Source organism: Sylvia atricapilla, chromosome 7 (genome assembly GCF_009819655.1).
Source record: "Sylvia atricapilla isolate bSylAtr1 chromosome 7, bSylAtr1.pri, whole genome shotgun sequence".
Lineage (NCBI taxonomy): Eukaryota > Metazoa > Chordata > Aves > Passeriformes > Sylviidae > Sylvia > Sylvia atricapilla.
Genome location: NC_089146.1, coordinates 2131888 through 2151155, shown reverse-complemented (window position 1 = coordinate 2151155; position 19268 = coordinate 2131888). Strand labels below are relative to the sequence as shown.

The window sequence follows — 19268 nt, the reverse complement described above, 5'->3', positions numbered from 1 at the left end:
AAAAGGTGATTTTTGTATGTGTTGGAACAGTACTGTCTGTCTTTTTTCAACTTATAAAGAGAGATAAAACTGTGGATTACATGCAAAGAATTTTGTTGAGGCAAAGATTTTTTTTATTTTTAATAAGAAAGTTGAACTGCTGTATAGGAAATAATTCTGTACACAACTTACACCTTCCAGATTCTGCTTTCAAAACTTTATGCTTGGCAATATAAACAGCATATTAAATATAGAAGGGACACCTTGTATGACTGGCCCAAGGCCAGTGTAAAGATTACTAAAACATTAATACTTACTATATATTATATTAGATAGCACGTGTCACACAATTAATGCAGTATGTGTGCTCCATTGATTCCATGTAGGACAAGATTGCCCCCTGCAGTGTCTGAACTGTTCTGAAAATTTCAAGTACTAAACTAATTTTTCATAGAAAGTTATCTCAGACAAGAGTTAAGTAAATATTTTTTAAAGTATTTACAGAGGAACTTAGCTGAATAAAGGCTAACTGATTTTTAAATGTGTTCACTATAAAATGTAATTAAATATTAAAGGTGAATGTATTCAAGACACTACCAGAACTACTGAAGACAGAATTCCCAGCAAATATTGAGCAGACTCTACATTACCTTCAATGGCAGGGCTATACTGAGACATCACATTACTAGCCAAAGTAGGCAAGGAGACAGCCACGAAGACCATTAGAAGGCAAGCAATTTTATATTCTTCTTCTGGACTAATGTTTTCTAAAAACAAAAATAATTAAGCTCTTTAATTAAAGAAGTAATCTTGAAATATTTCCTTTCAGCTGCAGGTAGACTAGAATGTAAAATGTTTGACCAAATTGAAATTTAAAGCAAAATCCAACAAAGTTAATGTTTGTATTGTGAAAAGAGGAATATTAATGTCAGTCTTGCCAAAAGAAACAGGGTAGAGCTGCAAAATGTCCAGTCTGTTATCCAGGAGAACAAGTAGAAGCCACTGCTGTGCTATTACATCTAACAATTTAGCTACTAAGTCCTAAATATGAGCAGAATAGTCATCTTTTCATGCTGGTATAAATCCAATTATTGCTCTAAGGTCACAGAAGTGCTTCTCTTGCACTCTCCCTTTAGCAAGTAAGCAAAAGGTGATGGTGCACTCATGTCAATTCACACCTTGTGCTTACAAAAATAGCAGCATCATCACACATTAGCCTAAGATCGATTTAAAAAAAAATCAACAATTAGTGACATACAGAATTTATCTCTATGAAAACTCAATAAAAGCAACATATTTCAAACTCCAAAAATAACAATTAAAATACAAGATCATAAACCACTATGAGACTATATAGAAACTATTTTTGTTGACCTAGCTTAGACATTTCATAGCTGTACCACAATGAAAATAATCTATTTAAAATGGCATTTCAGATACCAGATACCTACCAAAATATACTTCTGTATATTATATATATAATATAGATAGAACAAATGCACTTTGGATTGCCTTTTTTTTTTTTTTTTTTAAGTGCAGGAAGAAATTGTGCTTGGGACTTAAATTCAAATATTGAAATGCCCCTTTGCATTTTCCGCTCTCAAAATAACTACTATTGAAGTAAGAAGAAACAACTTAGGTAGCATTTAAAACATGCATGGTCTTATTCTAACAATAACTATCCACAATTAACAGGGGGGAAAAAAAGTAATGAAATGCTCTGTAAGGAAGATAGGGAAAAAAGCTGAAAATCATCAATAACACAGAAGTCTTAATTCATGTCTTTGAACATGCCAGAGTAAAGAAAATTGAAAAGCTTAGACAGCAGTGCCTTAAAGCAAGGAAGAGGAAGTATGATACATGTTAATTTTATTAAAAGTTTATTTTACTGTTTTCCCTTGTAAACTTCATGTTAACTTGTAGGACACACTGGCAACAAAATATTGTGAAATTCATGAGCTGCATTCAGGTCCTAATGCTTACTCAGGTGACAGGTTTGTTACATCTGTGCAACAGAACTGATCAAGTTGTTCACAGGACACTTTTATTATTGCCACTGTTCTTAAATTACAGCAGTGTGTTCACCGTTAAATTCCTTCTACAACTACCTGTTACCCTTTTCTAGATCAGCACATACATTCATGCTTATCTGAAAAAATTCTCAAGCTAACACAAATAAACAGCAGGGACAAGTAATTCATCCTCTTATGCCATTTATGAAGTTGATTGAAGGAATACAAAGGAATCAAGACATACAAGTTTCCTCCCAGCACTTCAAACACTTCTTTTCTCTTTTTAACATTTATATTTTTGAAGTTGGAACTTTTTACCTGATTTTTGGGAAGACAGTGCTACAACCAAGGCAGGATCAATCTCACAAGGCAATCCAGCAGCTGATGACAGTTCATATACATTCATTGCCACCTGAGGACCAGAAGAAATGCTTTCATGTAAAGGTGATGATGCACATTTTTTGCTGTCATTTTGAAAATGAGTTTGAGGCACTACGGGATTTCAGAGATTTGGTTAAAATTAGACAGAGACTGTAGGTTTTGTTTGTTTCTATCCTCCACTGAGCATCTGTGTCTACACTTTGTGTACCAGACAGTAATTGTGTTGTGTCAAGCCAAACAAAACTCATACACTTTCTTACATTACTTCCAAAGCAACACCCTGACTTCCAGTTAGCTGTTTGTACATCATTCTTTAATGTTCAAAAGAAATTGGTGTATTTTCTCCACCAGATCTAAAGGATCAGCTAGCATCTACAAATAAAGCATTTTTAAACAAAAGCCAAAAGTCACAATCTGGTGAAAGAGACTAATGGAGAAATCTTACAAGATGCGAATGTTATACACATTCAGTTTTTATTGGATCCAGGCACCAAAAATAACAGTCTAAGTGGCCACAGCACTTGGAGGAAATAAGAAGATTGTGAAACGCATTCCATTTCCCAGTCCATCCCAGGATGTCTCTTGCTACCATTAACAAGCATTCAACACTGTTGTTTTCTCTTTCCATTTACTATTTCAACTAAGTTTTTGAAACCATAATTCAGATGACTCTCTGCAAAAGCAGGCCCACAAATGAATACAGGAAACACTAGCAAAGTCTTACTGCCATTAGTATTTGGGAAGTTTTACACTTTTTCCCATAAATTATCATGGAGATTTGAGCAGCTCCATGTGGTGAATATTGTGCAGACTATCCTTGTGTGCTCCAGCTTGGCTACCTGAGGGCAAGCTTTGGTATGAAAAGCATACAATGCTGCTTGCACAGTCCTGCAAGAAAAGAATTACAGAGCATATGGAACCATATATGAACCATATATGTGGTTCACAGCCAAGAGGCTCAAAAGAACCACAGAATCCCAGAATGGTTAGGGTTACAAGGGACCTTAAAGCTCATCTTGTCCCATCCCCTGCTATGGGCAGGGACATCCTGCACTATCCTAGGTTGCTCCAAGCTCTGTCCAACATGGCCTTGGACACTTGAGGGATGAGGCAGCCAACGCTTCTCTGGGCAGCCTGTGCCAGGGCCTCCCCACAGTCAAGAATTTTTTCCTAATATCTAACCTTAACCTACTCTCTGTCATCTTAAAGCCATTCCTCTTTGTCCTGTCACTACGTGCACAAATGCAAGCCTGTTTCTAAAAGCCTCACAGACAGCTCATTAATTTAATATTAAAAATATCCAAATAAAAGGAGAAGAGATTCCCATTTTGACAGTCATCCCAAATCATAAGTCTTGAAAATAGTAATATGAAAATAACATTTCAAAATAAGTATTAATTTTAACAACACTTTAAAACTATTTATACTTTGCTTGGTAAATTCAGTACATATGAAATTACTGTGTCATCATGTCAGAAAATATGCCCAATAGGGCAACTGTTCCAATCCATTGTACAAAACCTTGTAAAGATCTGCTTCTTAAATTGCTGTTCAGAAAAAAAAAAAAAAAGTTTGCTTTATTGTCCCAAAAGAAGACTGTGTTACCTACAGTTGGTCAGCTGTGTGTGACAGGGCCAGGAGAAAGCTCAGACAAGGAGCTGCTAATTGTCCACAGGGATTAATTGTTAGCATGCTCACAGAACTCTGTTCTGAGCTCACAGAACATTCCTGGCTCCTCCAACAAGAAGTTTTCAAGACAAAGCTCTGGCAGAGCTGTGGGGGAGTACATGTCAAGAGTTTCCAGTATTCACAACAGGCACTATGGACAAAGATTAGCCAGGTCTGGCTCCTCCATGCACAGTCCTCCAACATTACCCAGACAAGCTCTGAACTCTCCAACAAATCTACATGGCATCACATCACACCATAAGAGGTGACATCTACAGCTGGTATCATGTGTACACCAGCACAGCACATCCACAGCAGTTAGAATTTGTAGAAGGGAATACAGGTGACTTTAATCCCTGATAAATAACAGCTGTTTTAATTACAACACAGCCTGGCCTCTGATGTAGCCAATAAAGGTAAGTGTGATAAAAGGGAGTGGGTTGGCTGGTGAGAGGAAGATCATGATGGAGGAGGAACATTGGGGACCATGAAGAAGCAGGGTCCTGGGCAGAGAGAATCCCTGCAGTGAGGTCAGTGTGGGTGTGCAGCCAGAGCCTGTTGGTGGAACCTGCAGTCACAGTCTGGCTGGGGAAAAGCTGCAGTCAGAGGCTGCACACTGATCCCTGCAGGCAGAGTTCAGCAGGAAATAAGCAGCAGTCAGAGGCTGCAAGGGAAACCTCCAGCAGGAGCTTGGTGCAGGCAGAGGCAGGGAATGGTTGGAGTCAGGATGGCTGAGCTGTACAGAGGAACAAACCAGGGCCCTTTGCAGGCTGTGATAAACAAGTTTGTGTCTGGGCTCACTTCTACTATCTAACAAGAGGGCTGCTGCAACAAAAAATGCACACACCAACACACAAAATAGGTGTATTTAAGAATCACGGAACTACAGCAGAGACAGAGAAGGCCAACAGCTAAATATTATGTGAAGCAGAAGGCAACTAGGTAGTGCTATATGGCAAGGGCCAGACAGCAGCCCTCAGCAGGGTTGTATTTCACAGCAGATAGCTTTTTTTGTTGCATGCACTTAGTGACTGTAAATTACTGTATTGACTTCCAGAAAAAAAGCAGCAATTACTACACTTTCTTGTATGTGCTGATACTCATGAATTTAGTCTTTGGGGATCCACTAAACTCTTGGAAGTGATCTGTTATCATCAACTTAAAAATATTAATGGTAAAACACTATCTTCAATGATAACTGTTGCAGCCTTTTCAGCACTTCTTTGATACCAGAGGGTGTAAGATGCTCTCTGAAAAAAATCAAACAAAGCAAGCAGCGGGCTTCCCTTCTCATCTTTCCTGGATGCTGATTCCTTAAGTTCAATAATGTATTGAACATGGTGCTCTGGTGATCAATGATTTTCTCTGCAACTATAGGTGGGAAATTTAGAAAGGCTTTTCTTTAGAAATGCAAAGGCAATTTGCATCATTTTGATACAATTTTTATCAGGAGCTCATACATTTGAAGTCAATTTTCCATTGCACTTCCACAGAATCCCTCTGTTGAGGTATGAATTTCAGTGTTTTCTGGGACATCAGACATTTATGGCTGGTTTATCAGCATGGCAAGTTTCAAAGAGCATGTGATAATATTTTGGAATGAAATAGCATCTATATAAAATTTCAGTAATTTTAACTGAAAATGAGCCAGAATATAACTGCTGCACTGTGTCTTCTGAAATCATGAAGCTCACAATGATGGACTCTGACCTTTTAAAAGGAAGAGGATATTAATGAATTTTCATACACAGTTACATAGTTACTTTCCTCTAGAGTTAACAGCAAAATGTGAACTTCAAGTTCAGGGATAACAACGTATTCTGGCCCTTAAAAACTATACTTTACTCAAGAGCAGAGCTCTAAAAGTTGTTAAAGAGAAGTACATGGCACATTCTCTGCAAAACAAACTGCAGCAGTACTATTAAGCAGCTGAAATCCTTCACAGACTCCAAGCTGCAATAAGAAATTAAAATCCCTGCTAGACTTCAGCTACTGTGCACACATGTCTAGAAGCCATGTGATGTGCAACAAGGGGTTTTGGGATGGAAACATATTCTCATTCAGAGAAAGGTACCTTATTTAAGCTACTAACTTTCTTTTTTTTTTTTCTCAGCATTTCATACAGAGGGTTCACAAAAAATTTCAATCTAAGGTCAGAATCACACTTGCTGCTGTTACATACACAGAGCTCAAACCACATAGAGTCCTTGAAATATTTAGTTTGAAGAGCTGTACTGCTCACAGTGTGAAACAGCTCAGCATTCTTCCCCCTGTCAGTTTTAACACTTGTATATCTTATTCTTAAGTCTATCCAAGTTCTAAATGTGATCACCAGCAGATAGAGACTTGTCTTATCCTATCAGGTGGTTGTGATTTTTTTTCCCAGAACATTAGGAGGCTGCAGAACCCCCAAATAGCTAAGCTTCTAGGTTAAAAAAAAAAAAAGAAAAAAAAAAGTGTTCTTTGTGTCTGGATGTTCAACACTAAACATGAAAGTCTTGTTGCTTACATATTTTCAGTAAACTCCAAAACAAGTCAATCACTCTTTCAGCCAAGCATTACCTTCATGTCAGTCTCTCTTGGAATGTGATCTTTGAAGTCCTCAATGGAACTTACAAGGAAAGGAATGTGGTAGGATAAGACCTAAGAGACATAAACACATACAAAATAAGAAAAAATTACTTCTTGTGTTAATTATCAGTTAAACACTACCACTATTTTACTGAGTTTATTTTCTTTTGTAATGGGTTTTTATTTTACACATTTGTATTTGTTTGTAGATTTAAGACACTAAAGCCTAATAAACGTTTGCCATAAAGAAGTGAAATAAAAGCCTTTAAAATGAGTAAACACAGAAAACATGATCTAAACTGAATTTGATATTTTAATGTAACAGTTCTCTGAACTGTACTCAGAAAATATTCCCTCACCCCAAGTTGCAATTTGAAGTTCAGTTACAACTGAGTATTGCCATTTTACCCGCATGTTGTCAACCTTTCAAGAAGTATCATTCCTGAACAGTTAAGCTTCAAATATCCTATCATTTCAGTAAGTTAAATACAATGAAAATCATTCAGAATATATTCAGTTCTTTCTTACATCTCTAAGTGCTTCCTGTGCCAATGACCGAAAAGACAAGATAACACCAATAATTGTCATTCTCTTCAAAACACTGTCAACAGCTGAAAAGAGAACAATGAACAAAGTGTTGATGTTTACAAGCTCAAGTCTTCAAATAAGAGAAACAAAATATTTAACAAAATATTGAAAACAACAAGGTACTGAAACAAAGCCATTCTTTAAAAGAGCGAAAAGAACCAGCGCTAAAGCAGGTTTTTGGAGCTGAATCCACAATGGGATTTTCAGCAGAAAACTATCACATTTACCACTTCCTGGAATGAAACCTAGTATACACAGCTGTCAGTACTGGCTGCTAGCACTGGTCTGTGCTTTCTTGAAGACAAAAACGTCTTTTTATTGTAATTATTTTTGTTTCACATTCCAAAGCTATGTACCAGGCTTCCATATTATTGCTGTTACGTATTATCATCCCTGAAATGATGCCCATAACCATCACTAATATAGTGCCTGTGCACTAAATAACACTGAAATCTCACTTTGTACATGAGAAGACTGGGAAAGTTTGAAATGATCCATCAGTTTATATGAGCTCACATACATTTTGCTGCTTATGGATACTCTCAATACAGAGAAATTAATTTTTCCCATTTTCTTTACAAAGATGAATATAAAAAATAACTCTGTATCTTTAGGAGGATCTTGTTAGATACCCACATGATAGTCTTTTAAAGAGAGCTGCCATCTGGTCTGGCTTGTCAAAGCTGGTCCTCATTTGTGTTAGAACTTCAACGTTCTCCACCACAAGTTTCTATAAAGAAGCAAGGATTCATGTCAGCTATGGATTTTAGCATGTTAACTGGATAAATGCCTGATTTAGGACATTTCAAGTTGGCAGAAAAGCAACTAACCCCATGGAATACTGATGTACCCACTGTGTTCTTAATGGGACTACAATAATAATATATCAGTATTATCATCAGTCACTACTATACACAAAAGCAAGCTCTGAATCAAAAGGCAAAGGATTAGATATCCCCTAGAACATGATTTTTGTAATGAGCAACATGTACCACATCTTAAAGCAAAGGAATGTTACTCTGTAAAAATCAGCCAACAGGTCCTTGTGCCACTCAGCTTTTTAGAAAGAAAGTATACATATTACAATAAAAATATAAATTCACAAAGTAATCAATTCTTTTGGACTGCTGCTTTTACTAATTATGCTGAAATTTAATGTTGGTAAAATTGAAAAATGGAATCAAAAGTGGAAGCCAGATTGTTAAACCTTGGTGCAGTTTACTCAAAATTTTCTTCCACTATAATATGAAAAAGCAAAAACATACCTCCAAGTCCCAACACTTTAGCCTGAAACAGTTAAACTCAAGTGCAGTAGTTTTCAATTCAGTTTGGCCAAAAGAAAAGGTCTGTTTCTAATTTGTAACAGCTCTCATACATGCAACTTGCACGATTAGAGTTACATGTAATAACTTTCATGAAATCATTCTCCAAATATTTATCAGATTGAAATTTAAATTATAGAGATTGCATAATCACATCTCTAAAATGTCAGATCCAAATTTCCTGCTAGCTGAGGAATTTAGGCTGTGCCAGGCTGTATTTTTAAACTCTCTTCAGGCAAAAAATAAGTAGTTTATTCTTATAAAAATATTTTTGCAATGTCAGTGCTAAGTACCCTATTTTAGAAAGGGAAAAGTGATTCTCTCGCTTTATGTAGAGGACAATCAACAGATAAAAATAATGTAGCTCTCTTGTGTTCCTCTGAACATTGAGGTGTATTTCCTTCTGTTTAAAGAAGATTTGCTGTTTAAAGAATGCTTTGTATACTAAATTAAATCAACATAAAAAAGAACTGAAGTATAGAGGGAGAAACAAAGATATTCTCAATCGGAGGTGGTCTTCCAAAGTGATTATTAATAGTTTTGTTTTTCAAGTAGGTACCTTCCAATCCATCTCAATTTCCAGAGGAGGCAGCAGGAAAAATTAATATTCATCAAAAATGCAGGCCACTGTAAGTTTGGAACATGATTATATACATTTCATAAAATCCAAGAGTCAATGCCTGCAGGAACCTACTGCTAAGGATCCATGAAGATATAACCTTTGACCGTTTTGCCAGCTGCTTTAATAGTTTTTATTTTACTTCAACCCACCTGAGAATAGGGCAAAACATAGCATTGGCAGCAGCTTAAATTTTAGAGTAAATATTCCTGTTGACCACAGGAGGAGAAAAACCAACACAATCTATAATACTGCTATGAAATAAATAATGGTGAAACAAATGTTTACTCCCACTTCATAGTAATAGCCTGTGCAAAGCAGATCTGTCCAACAACCTGCACTATATCATGATCACGCTATTCCCATAAGCTCGGGTCCATCCATAATCCACCCACTCTCCCTACTTTCTTATCTTAAAAAGCAAGGAAAGAAATAAGCTATACAAAATGCAGCAAACTAACCAAGAGTCTTAAAGGCCCCTTCCCTTCTGATGCCTAAGCTTTTTATATATTTTTCACACATTTGTATGTTTGTAGATTGCTAATGCATGGTTGTCAATCCAGTACTTTTCCTACCCTTCCCCCTAGATTTTAGAACAATAAGCTAACCATGTAATACACTCCTGAAAATTCTGTTTAGTCTTATTGTCAAGGAAGAGGACTGACAAGAATAACATTTTGGTTTTCCAACCAGAATCTGAGAAGTCATAACAAGAAGTGGGGCAAAGAATCTCTGGGACAAACTGCAAGTGGCTCACCCAGAGGTGGGTTACTGGGGCAACTAAATCTCCTACTGGATATGCCTGTTAGATATCTTAATTAATTAACCTTATAAAATCATAGAAAGTCAGGGCCAATCCCATCACCACTGGGATACCTGGCCACTTCAATAAAAGCCTTTACTGCTTTTTACTGTACTATTTTAACACTGTTGCAAGGCTTTTTCTGTTTTGATTACAGGTAAGACTTCCAACCCAAACTGTTCAATTGCTATGAGTAGAGTGCACATGTGCATGGGCAGGACATACTTCTATGCTGAAAGCCAAAGCAAGACTGGTTTGTGCTGAAATCAAGATGGGCCATTTTAAACCAACCAGTGTGTCAGAACTTGGCTTTTTACTTTAAATCCCTCAAAGCTCTCCAAAATGCAAGACTGGATCGAGGCAATAGTCCATGCACACTGTTATTCAGTCAAGTTTTCAGCTTCAAAAAAAATAACCAGTATGTTAATTTAAGATTTAAAAGGAGTAGGCTGAAATACAGTTCAAATAGTGGCTTAAATGATGCAGTCTTTTCCTTCTTGCCCCAATCCTGAACTTCAGATATAAAACAGACACCTGGGCCAACTCTGCAGGAAGCAAAGCAAGCATGTTGAACCCTATTTGTAATAAATTCCCCATTCTCTCCTCTTGTTGCTTGCTTCCCCCAAACACAGACGCTTCTCAGGGCTCTCTTGCTAAGCCAACTATCTCAGCTAAAGAGATGAACATTTTATTACTTTGTTTTTTCCTCCAAAAATGTGGTCATGCACATGTGGATCTACATCATGCTCTGCTTACCCTCAGCAGTATCAGAAAACAACAGATTTCAGACACAATTTAAAGTTGCTTTTTTAAAAAATACACACACCTACACCATAAATTGTGCTGATTTGAGGAAATATGATGATTCCTCAGTAAGTGCACAAAACAGCACAGCAACAAACACTTGTCAAAGGTGTTCAAGTGCTTCCCTTGAAACGTGACAGGTGTCACTTTGTGCATGGCAAGGAGTTAAACCACACTATTCTCACCTGGAAGCCTCATGCTCTAACTCAAAAATTGGAATGGGCATAAGAAATCAATTACCCTGGCAGGCTGGGCACTCAGGTCAGGGTTGCTGCATGCTCTTAGACCAGCCTGGAAAGCAAAGCAGCCCCTCTTCTTAAGCTGTGACAGTGAATAAAAAACTTCAAACCTTTGTATCATACATCTTAGCCTTTCAGCGACATGGCAATTAAAGAAAACAAGATGCTTGATAGTGTAACAGAGGATATATTAAAACCATACACTTCCAAAGGTCTGGTATGCTAACAATAAATTGTTACTGAAGAAAGAAAGGAAGTTCCTTAGACCTGTGAGGTATTCATGTACTTTTTCAAAAATACAGCATGCATGAAGAGTTACAAAAAATTTCTTAGTCTAAACAGTGGTCAAATAAACAAAAAATTATGAGATTTAATAACAACTTAGAATTAAATTTGGCAACTACACTAAAAAGAACAAGTCATATTAAAAAAAAAAAATCTAGGCCAATTAGTACCATATAATAGTATGACTATCTGGAAAAAGTAGTACATATTATTACATTTATTAAAATTTCTTTCCAGGAGGAGTTACACAGGTACCAAGTAGTTCCCCTGCTACTATTTGCTGTTTTGAATATACATGAAACTAACTTCCCTGACATGCCCCCCATTTCCAATTTTTTTTCACTGCATCAACTTATTATTTGTTTATAGTAGATGTGAAGTTTACTTATCAGAACACAGACATTTATAATAAATGGTTACTGTTGAGCCAGAGGGAAAGACATGTAAAATGAGGAAAACGGACAAAGGACCTGAAGTCTTTCATCCATGTAAACTAAACAATAGATGCATACAGACATTGTTAAGAAATAAGTGCTTATAGATTACTAAGATAGAGTTGAGATTTTTCTGCAACATTTGGAGAGTCAACAGTCTTGGGTAAGGGCTTCACAAACACCTGGAAAACTTCAAAAATGTTTCTCTTCCCACTGATGATAAAAGACAGTTGACTTCTAACTTAGAGTATATAACACAGAAATGAACAGTCTGCATGAAGTCCTGCACATTCACCCATTGAAGAATGTGGGATACTCACATACTACCTGTGCAAGCATACTACAACAGAAGAGTAAAATTCGTAATGATTTTATTGAAATAATTTCAATAAAAAGCTTCATTGATTTGTTTGAGGCGGTGATTTAAAAGATGGCATGCAAAGACATAAGTATTAAATATTCTAAGGGAAGCTTAACCAGAAAACTAAAGCTTTCACACCCACCAGCTCCCAAGATTACCTTAAGCTCAGCAACCTGTGAAGAGATGTGCCACATCAGACTTTCACTTAAGAACTTCATGCCATATGGTCCCAGAAGCTCCGAAAGGGCTCTCATTTCTGAGGAAAAGGAGAAACTGTTATACTTCAAACATTCCATCTTCATTTATTTGCAGCCCATCATCTACCTAGCATGGTGTTTTAAGTGCAAAAATATTTTACCCCAAAGCCTAATTTTAAAGACAAGAGTTTTTATGGTAGTAACAGAAGCAGTAGTCACCAACGTGTAATATACCCATCTCTTTAGTTTAAATGCAACACTACTTTGACCAAAAATAGGAAAAGTGAGACGATGGCAGCATGAATAAAAATACTTTAAATGCTACTGAAGGCTAATAATTGTTAACTCCAAGAGTTAGCTATTATTCAGTAACAGTTGCTCTGAGAGTTGCTGTTATTCCAATTACTCAAGCAACACAACTGATCTTCACAAATATTGAGAAGTAAAAGCTTACCTGATATATCAGAAGTACTCCTCAGCATTAAATGTCAGTTCATTTTCTGTAGGCAAATTCACAAACGCCTTCATAGCCGGGAAATAAGCTATGTGACCATTGCTGACTTGCCGGAGCAAGTTTCCAAATACCTTATCAGAAAGGAAAAATGTTTCAGATGAAAAGGCACGTGTTCAGATGAAATATAGTTGTGTGACAAGGGACAGCAAAGCTTTGTTTTCATAGTTCAACTGATGTGTGCATTTTACTCTATGTCTTGTCCCTATAAAAGGTACAAGTAGGCAACAGGCAAGCTTTAAGCTCCTTTAACAGATACAGAGAGAAGTAAAACATGTGATGCTGGAACCTTAAGAAAATTTTAAATAACTCCACTTCTCCAATTCCAGCAACAAAAAAAAAAAATCTCTAAAAACTTTGTAACAAGCATACATATAATACTTACCAATTTTGTGTACAGACTGGTATGGTTGGCTCACCATGACTATCTAAATGCTGGGTTTGCTGAAGCAGAACATTGTTAAACACTGTGTAATGTCGATCTGTACATAATTTTCTATTGACTGGAGGATGTCATGTAGGCTCTTACACTGGTCAACAGCTCTGAAGGCTTTGCAAATCTCTTGTGTTGCTTGATTATACATAGTCATTCCAACAATTGACCTTTTAGAAACAAAAGGATTGGAGACAAATCAACTCCTTTTCTTGGTAAAATTCAACAAAGATGCAGCTATAAAGAAGATTTTATAGCCACAGATTTTCATACAATCATAGAATGGCCTGGGTTGGGAGGGACCTTAAAGATCAGCTAATTTGGACCCCTCCTGCCATGGGCAGGGACACCTTCTACAAGACAAGGTTGCTCAAGAGCTCCATCCAACCTGGCATGAAACACTTTCAAGCATGGAAAATATTCTTTTACTTGAATACTTCTCAAATCTGCAAGTATAAAACTCTGATCAATGCACATACTACACAAGCACTTTTAAAGCAAGTTTTGGATTCCAAAGACAACTGTATCTGTGGTTCCAGTAAAAATTCATGAGACTAGGAATACTCACCAAGCACTTTTTAAATAAAGTTTTTTCCCCCCACATATATATGAGCACACTGTGCAAGGCTTATGTAACAACTACTTCAGCAAATATATTAATGTTGAAGTTTTTTAAAATGCAGAACTTCGGGGAAATGCAAGTGCAATCATGTATTGAAGTGTTCAAAGCATTTGACACAAAAAAGTATTTGACCAAAGCTGCTGTTATAGTTTGAAGCATCTTTTAAAAACCACATAGCTATAGTATAGTATAAACTGAAAAATATAACCAATATATACATAACGTAAATAAACACATCCTATTATGAAAAATACATCTCCATTTAGCTAACACAGTGATTCTATCTTTAATCAAGGAACCAAGAAATTGCAGGACATACTTCAATTTGTTGAAATTCTCACTATAAATAAAACCAGCCTTCTAATAACAGAGGTTCATAGGCTAGAGCTTTCAAGCTAGAGCAGAACTGTACAATGGACTGCATATTCCATTTTAACATACATGGACATGGACCTTATCCAGTATGTCTCTGGAAACACATCCTCAAACAAACTGTATCAGGGGATCTTAATAACAGTCATAGTAAACAAATACTTCTTGTAGTGTTTATTTTAAGTTTATCATTGTCTTAGACTTTGAGAGTTAGGCTTTTAAGTATATGTACTTTTCAAAGACAGAATAGCAGTAAAAAAAGAAATCAGTAGATCACAACTTTCATCATAGGTGAACGGGATTGCTTATTCTGGAGGAGAACACAGTTATTCAAGAGTAACTTTTTTGTTGTTGCTTGGTCATATGAAGTAAGTATTTTCAATAGTTTGTTTCTGAGGCAGTCTTATTTTAAAATAAATTCAAAATCGATACAATAACAAGATTAAGTCCAATCAATGTGACACAGAAGAGTTAAAACAGTAAACAAACCCTAACAGTGAGAAACGTACACTGTCTTTTAAGGAACACTGCAGGCCTCTGAAAGAAATGCCACTTGAAGGTCAGAAAAATAATTATAAATTGAATATCTATTCTGTTCAGCTAACAAATTCTGTTTCTTTCATGAAGCAAGAAAAAGGAAAGCAGTCATAAACCTGACAAAATTATTTCTTAAAATGTCATGAAGTTATCTTCATTTTTACGCCACTTATGTTACTGATGGAGTGCTCCAGTGACCTAATATTTTCCCTTGTTGATTAAACTGATTAAGGATTATACCCTGCTTGAATACATAACTAGTAATCTATGATATAAAATAGCAGGATAGCTGGCTGGTTTAATATGAAGTCCTCTCTAGAAGTTGCCATTTGCCTATTTCTATAAAAAGCTATGGGAAGATTAAGGTAAGAACAGACAGGAATGTCAAACATCAACACCTGATTTAAAAAAAAAATAAAATAACTGTGCATATTCTAAATTGGCTTTGTCAGATCTTGACTCCTGATTTTCAGACTTTCAGCAAAGCAGTGAACTCAAATATTTGAAAATGCTCCAGCAGTGTGCAAAAGAACGGTGGGAGTAGATGTCTTCATACATGCCTAAAAACAGCCATCACCAGCCCCTACAAAAGATACAGGACTGGGAATGCAGGATCTGGCTGTTAAACAGATTATATGGATTTCACAACAGGAACGAATTACTGTGTATGTTTGCACATGTGACTTGATAATCACTCAGTTGGGATTCTACTCATGATTTTCACATTCCACCTTTACAATCTAATTTAATGTAGTAAGTACACACTATTTCCAACATAAACAAGCAAAGGCTTATCTTATGTATCAATGCTTCTAACTCGACAATATTTCTTACTTGGTAAAGCGGATTTCCAGGTGAGATGTCAAATATTCTCTTGGGGTAAACGTGTGTTCCCAAACCACCATGTTTGGTACGTAATTGATTGAGAAGCAGAGCTCAGAAAGTGCAGTATGCAGTTTGTCCAGGCTTTAAGAATAGACAAGAAATAAAGAAAAATATTTAATATAACATAAGTGTATATTATCATGGAAGGCACATATTGAATGGATAATGCTTTAAAAGCAGGTACAGGTCTAAGTCTTCATTATCATGTTTTGCTGTGAGATACTTTTCTAGCATATTTAAAAAACTAATATTTTGGCCAAGAACACATTCTACAACTGCACAGTGATCTCTACTGCATACAGTGATGTGAGATTTATTTTATATATATAGATAGATACATGTATTTTTTACCCCTTCAAAAAAGAACAGACATTAGACTTATTTTTCCTAACTGAAAATAAACAATACAAATAATGTCTCCTAGCAGGCAGTAATAAAAACCTAAAACTATTGGGGGAACACATCTTAAACTAAGTTCTTTTCCATCAGCTTCTCTAATCTTTACAGTTCTCTGCTGTCTGGTTGTTACAATGGTAGCAAAACCACTTCCCCCCTTCAGCAGTGTGTCAAATCTAGGCACCCTCAATCACACACTTTCCTTCTTTTTAGCTTTCTTCCTCTTCATACTTTTATCACTCTACCATTCGGATCTCTCCTTACACCTATCTTACAGCCATTCCTAGCCTATCATCTCTCACAATCCCAAACCGTATTTATTAAACTGTATTTATTAACCTTTCATCTTACCCATTCCAGGCAGATTTTTTTTGGTTTTGCTATCGATTTACTGATGCTCTCAGTTTTTCTACAGCCACAAACAAGGAAACCTTCCCCACTTGATTCAGACATTGGAGCCACAAATTTCCATGTAAGCCATCTGCCTTTACAGCAGCAAGAAATTCCTGATCAGCCTGTACTTAGAGTGCTAAAGCAAGGTAGAATCAAAGATGCCACCCACTCCTTGGACTCACACACCTACAGTTAATATGACCATTCAGGAAGCCTAGCTACAGCACAGGGATTCCTTCTGCGCAGGAAAGGAAACAGCCAAGGGGATAAATTCAAGTGACAAACATTCTTATTACCTATGTAACAAAATTCAGTCTCTATACAAGCCACAGAAGCATCACAAGCTCACAAACCGCAAAGCTGGTCAAACTTACAAGCAATTAAATTTATTCAAACAAATTATGCAAGAAGCATTTAATATGCAAAACACATTTTGACTTGGGATTCAAGGTGAAAAGAACAGAAGCAGCAGCTTACTTGTCACAACCAATCTGTTTTTCCTCATGCTTTCTACTCCTGGTTTCTCCCTTTCAGGTTCTCCTTTCTTTCCAGTCTGTTTTTTTGACTTCTTGTTCACTGCTTGACTGATGGTTTTGGCACAATGTTTTGGCAACAACTAGTAACCAAAAGAAACAGCACTTCCAAATTAAAATCTGATTTTTTTTAGCACACTTAATCACACAAATAACACATTCTTCCTTTACACAATTCTAGTATTAAAATTCTTGCTCAAATCACCTTCAGTTTTATAAACAGAAAGTTTACCCAAACACAAAGAAAAAAGTGAACAGAAAATATCCAGAAAGTTGAATGCAGATAATCTCAAGGGAGAACTAAACAGGTACAATCATACTCACCTGATCACTCAGTGTACATTGTTCTGTGCAAATGTCTGTGATAAGATTTTCGAGCCTGCTTAGCCATTTCATCCAAGAACATGTTACACAAGGAAAGGCTACGATCTCCAATATGATGTCGCTGTAAATGGGAGAAAAGGAAGCAGGATTTTCAGTTTCCCATCAGTCCTACAATACTGTAGAGAACACTTCACTAATCATATAACTACGATATGATAATAATAAACTAATTAGTCCTCAATAATCTTGACTCCAGACTATTTTTTTTCCTTTGAAAGCAATTTGACCATGAAATTTTCAAAGTCCACCATTAAAATATCTTTTGTAAAAAGAGGGAAAATTGTTTTTGAAAGAGCAGGTTTTTGCATTTAATTTTGCACTAATCTACTTTAATGTGTCCAATATTTCAAGGTCTCTTCATTAATATGTGCCAATACTAAGTCTAGGGGGAAAAGAGCATGCCACTCAAGCTATAGAGAAAGCAGTGTCCTTCAGATCACTGAAAAAGTCACTAATAAAGCCCTGCTGCATTAACTTCTGGATTCTGTTCCTTGGTCACTGGGTCTGCACAAGCACAGTCTCTGTCTTGCTGAAATCCTTCTTTCACCACTGATGTTTACTTTCTATCAGCCACACTATGACACACTGTGCACAGCACAGCAAAGATTATTTTTCCAAAATGATAATCGTTACCAAGGCATACAATTCAGATATTGAATTTCAAGTTCTGCTGGCTATGACAAAACGTGCTTGCTGCAGCTGAATGCACAGTAACTATGTCCAGTGGAGTTTGGCTACTGATTCCTTACTATTGCTATAATTGTTTTCAAAGATGTCTCTTGTCCTAAAGGGTGAAGCTTTCTCAGAAACATTTTAGTGCTTGTCTAAAAATAAATGGAATTGGCAGCTATTTAAAGCAAAGCATATGAGGAAAATACCTATATAAATGTATATTGTAATGAAGTTTAGCAAAATAGAATTTTATGTTTAAATAAGTAAACCTCATATGGTGTATATTACAAGAAATCTTTTTCAACTAATTGTTTTAGATGAGCACTGTTAGGAATGAAAACAACATTTTCATGAGCGCTACATAAAAATGGCCAAGTTAACTCTCAGACTACTTCCAAAGTCAATGAACATACAGGAAATGTACTAAAGGATTTATGCCATTACAAAAAACCAAGGAATGAATTTCCTCAGATTGAAACTGCTTCCTTTAACAGAGAGTCCATTTCTTCAAGGAACACTGTATTTTTTAAATTCTAACTCAAACTGACAAGGTTTCCATTACCCAGTTCTGACCAAAGCAAATGCTTGCATTATATTATGTATCACCCTCAACTTCTTATTTCCTTCTCCCAACTATGAATTTACAACCATTTAACAGGAAAACTGCTTCTAAGTTTTAACAGGCATGTGGGATTTATTAGTATCTAAGCCTAAAAGTCATCTTATTTTTTGTATCCTAGATAAACCCTCTTTAAAGCAAAGATCAAAATGCTTTCTCACTTCAGAAAAGGATTTAGAGATTTATGCATGAAGAGTCATGTAACAAGATATCTACTTGTTTTACCTTCATTTTTACATTTTTAGCACTCTCCTCCCTCAAATATTAAATTGCCATAGAAAACACCTTCTTGCAGTTTTCAGCTCTAGTTCACTCTGCATTGAGTAAGAAATGAAAAGAACTAAAATTTACAAATTACCTCTTCAGGGCACAGTTCATGGGTACAGCTCATAAAGTGAGTACAAAGCAGTGGGAATGCAATTGAGTATCTTGATTGAGAGGGAAGCTCCAAACACTGCTGAAACATCTTCTCAAAAGCACGACTATAAAAACTGAACAGAATTAACTGGTTATTAATCAGACATTTAAATGCAATATATGTATTTTTGCTGCAAATAAGGCTTACTTCACACAAACTAAATGTGACCATAAATGCATTTTGTATACCAAAAACTGCCCCATGCTATCATCATTTTTGTTTGTTTTCTGC

The 19268-nt window shown here is 36.1% G+C and overlaps 1 protein-coding gene across 1 annotated transcript in view; it reads right to left on the bottom strand.

The window, feature by feature from the left end:
• LOC136363299 (nck-associated protein 1-like) overlaps window positions 1–19268 on the bottom strand; it is a 60348-nt gene that overhangs the window by 8320 nt on the left and 32760 nt on the right. The window contains 17 exon segments of the mRNA XM_066322386.1: window positions 630–746; window positions 2310–2403; window positions 6603–6683; window positions 7140–7222; window positions 7836–7929; window positions 12224–12338; window positions 12735–12834; window positions 12837–12847; window positions 13159–13243; window positions 13246–13284; window positions 13287–13329; window positions 13331–13376; window positions 15572–15696; window positions 16881–17027; window positions 17269–17316; window positions 17318–17389; window positions 18978–19110. Of these exon segments, the coding sequence (XP_066178483.1) occupies window positions 630–746; window positions 2310–2403; window positions 6603–6683; window positions 7140–7222; window positions 7836–7929; window positions 12224–12338; window positions 12735–12834; window positions 12837–12847; window positions 13159–13243; window positions 13246–13284; window positions 13287–13329; window positions 13331–13376; window positions 15572–15696; window positions 16881–17027; window positions 17269–17316; window positions 17318–17389; window positions 18978–19110 (1433 nt within the window).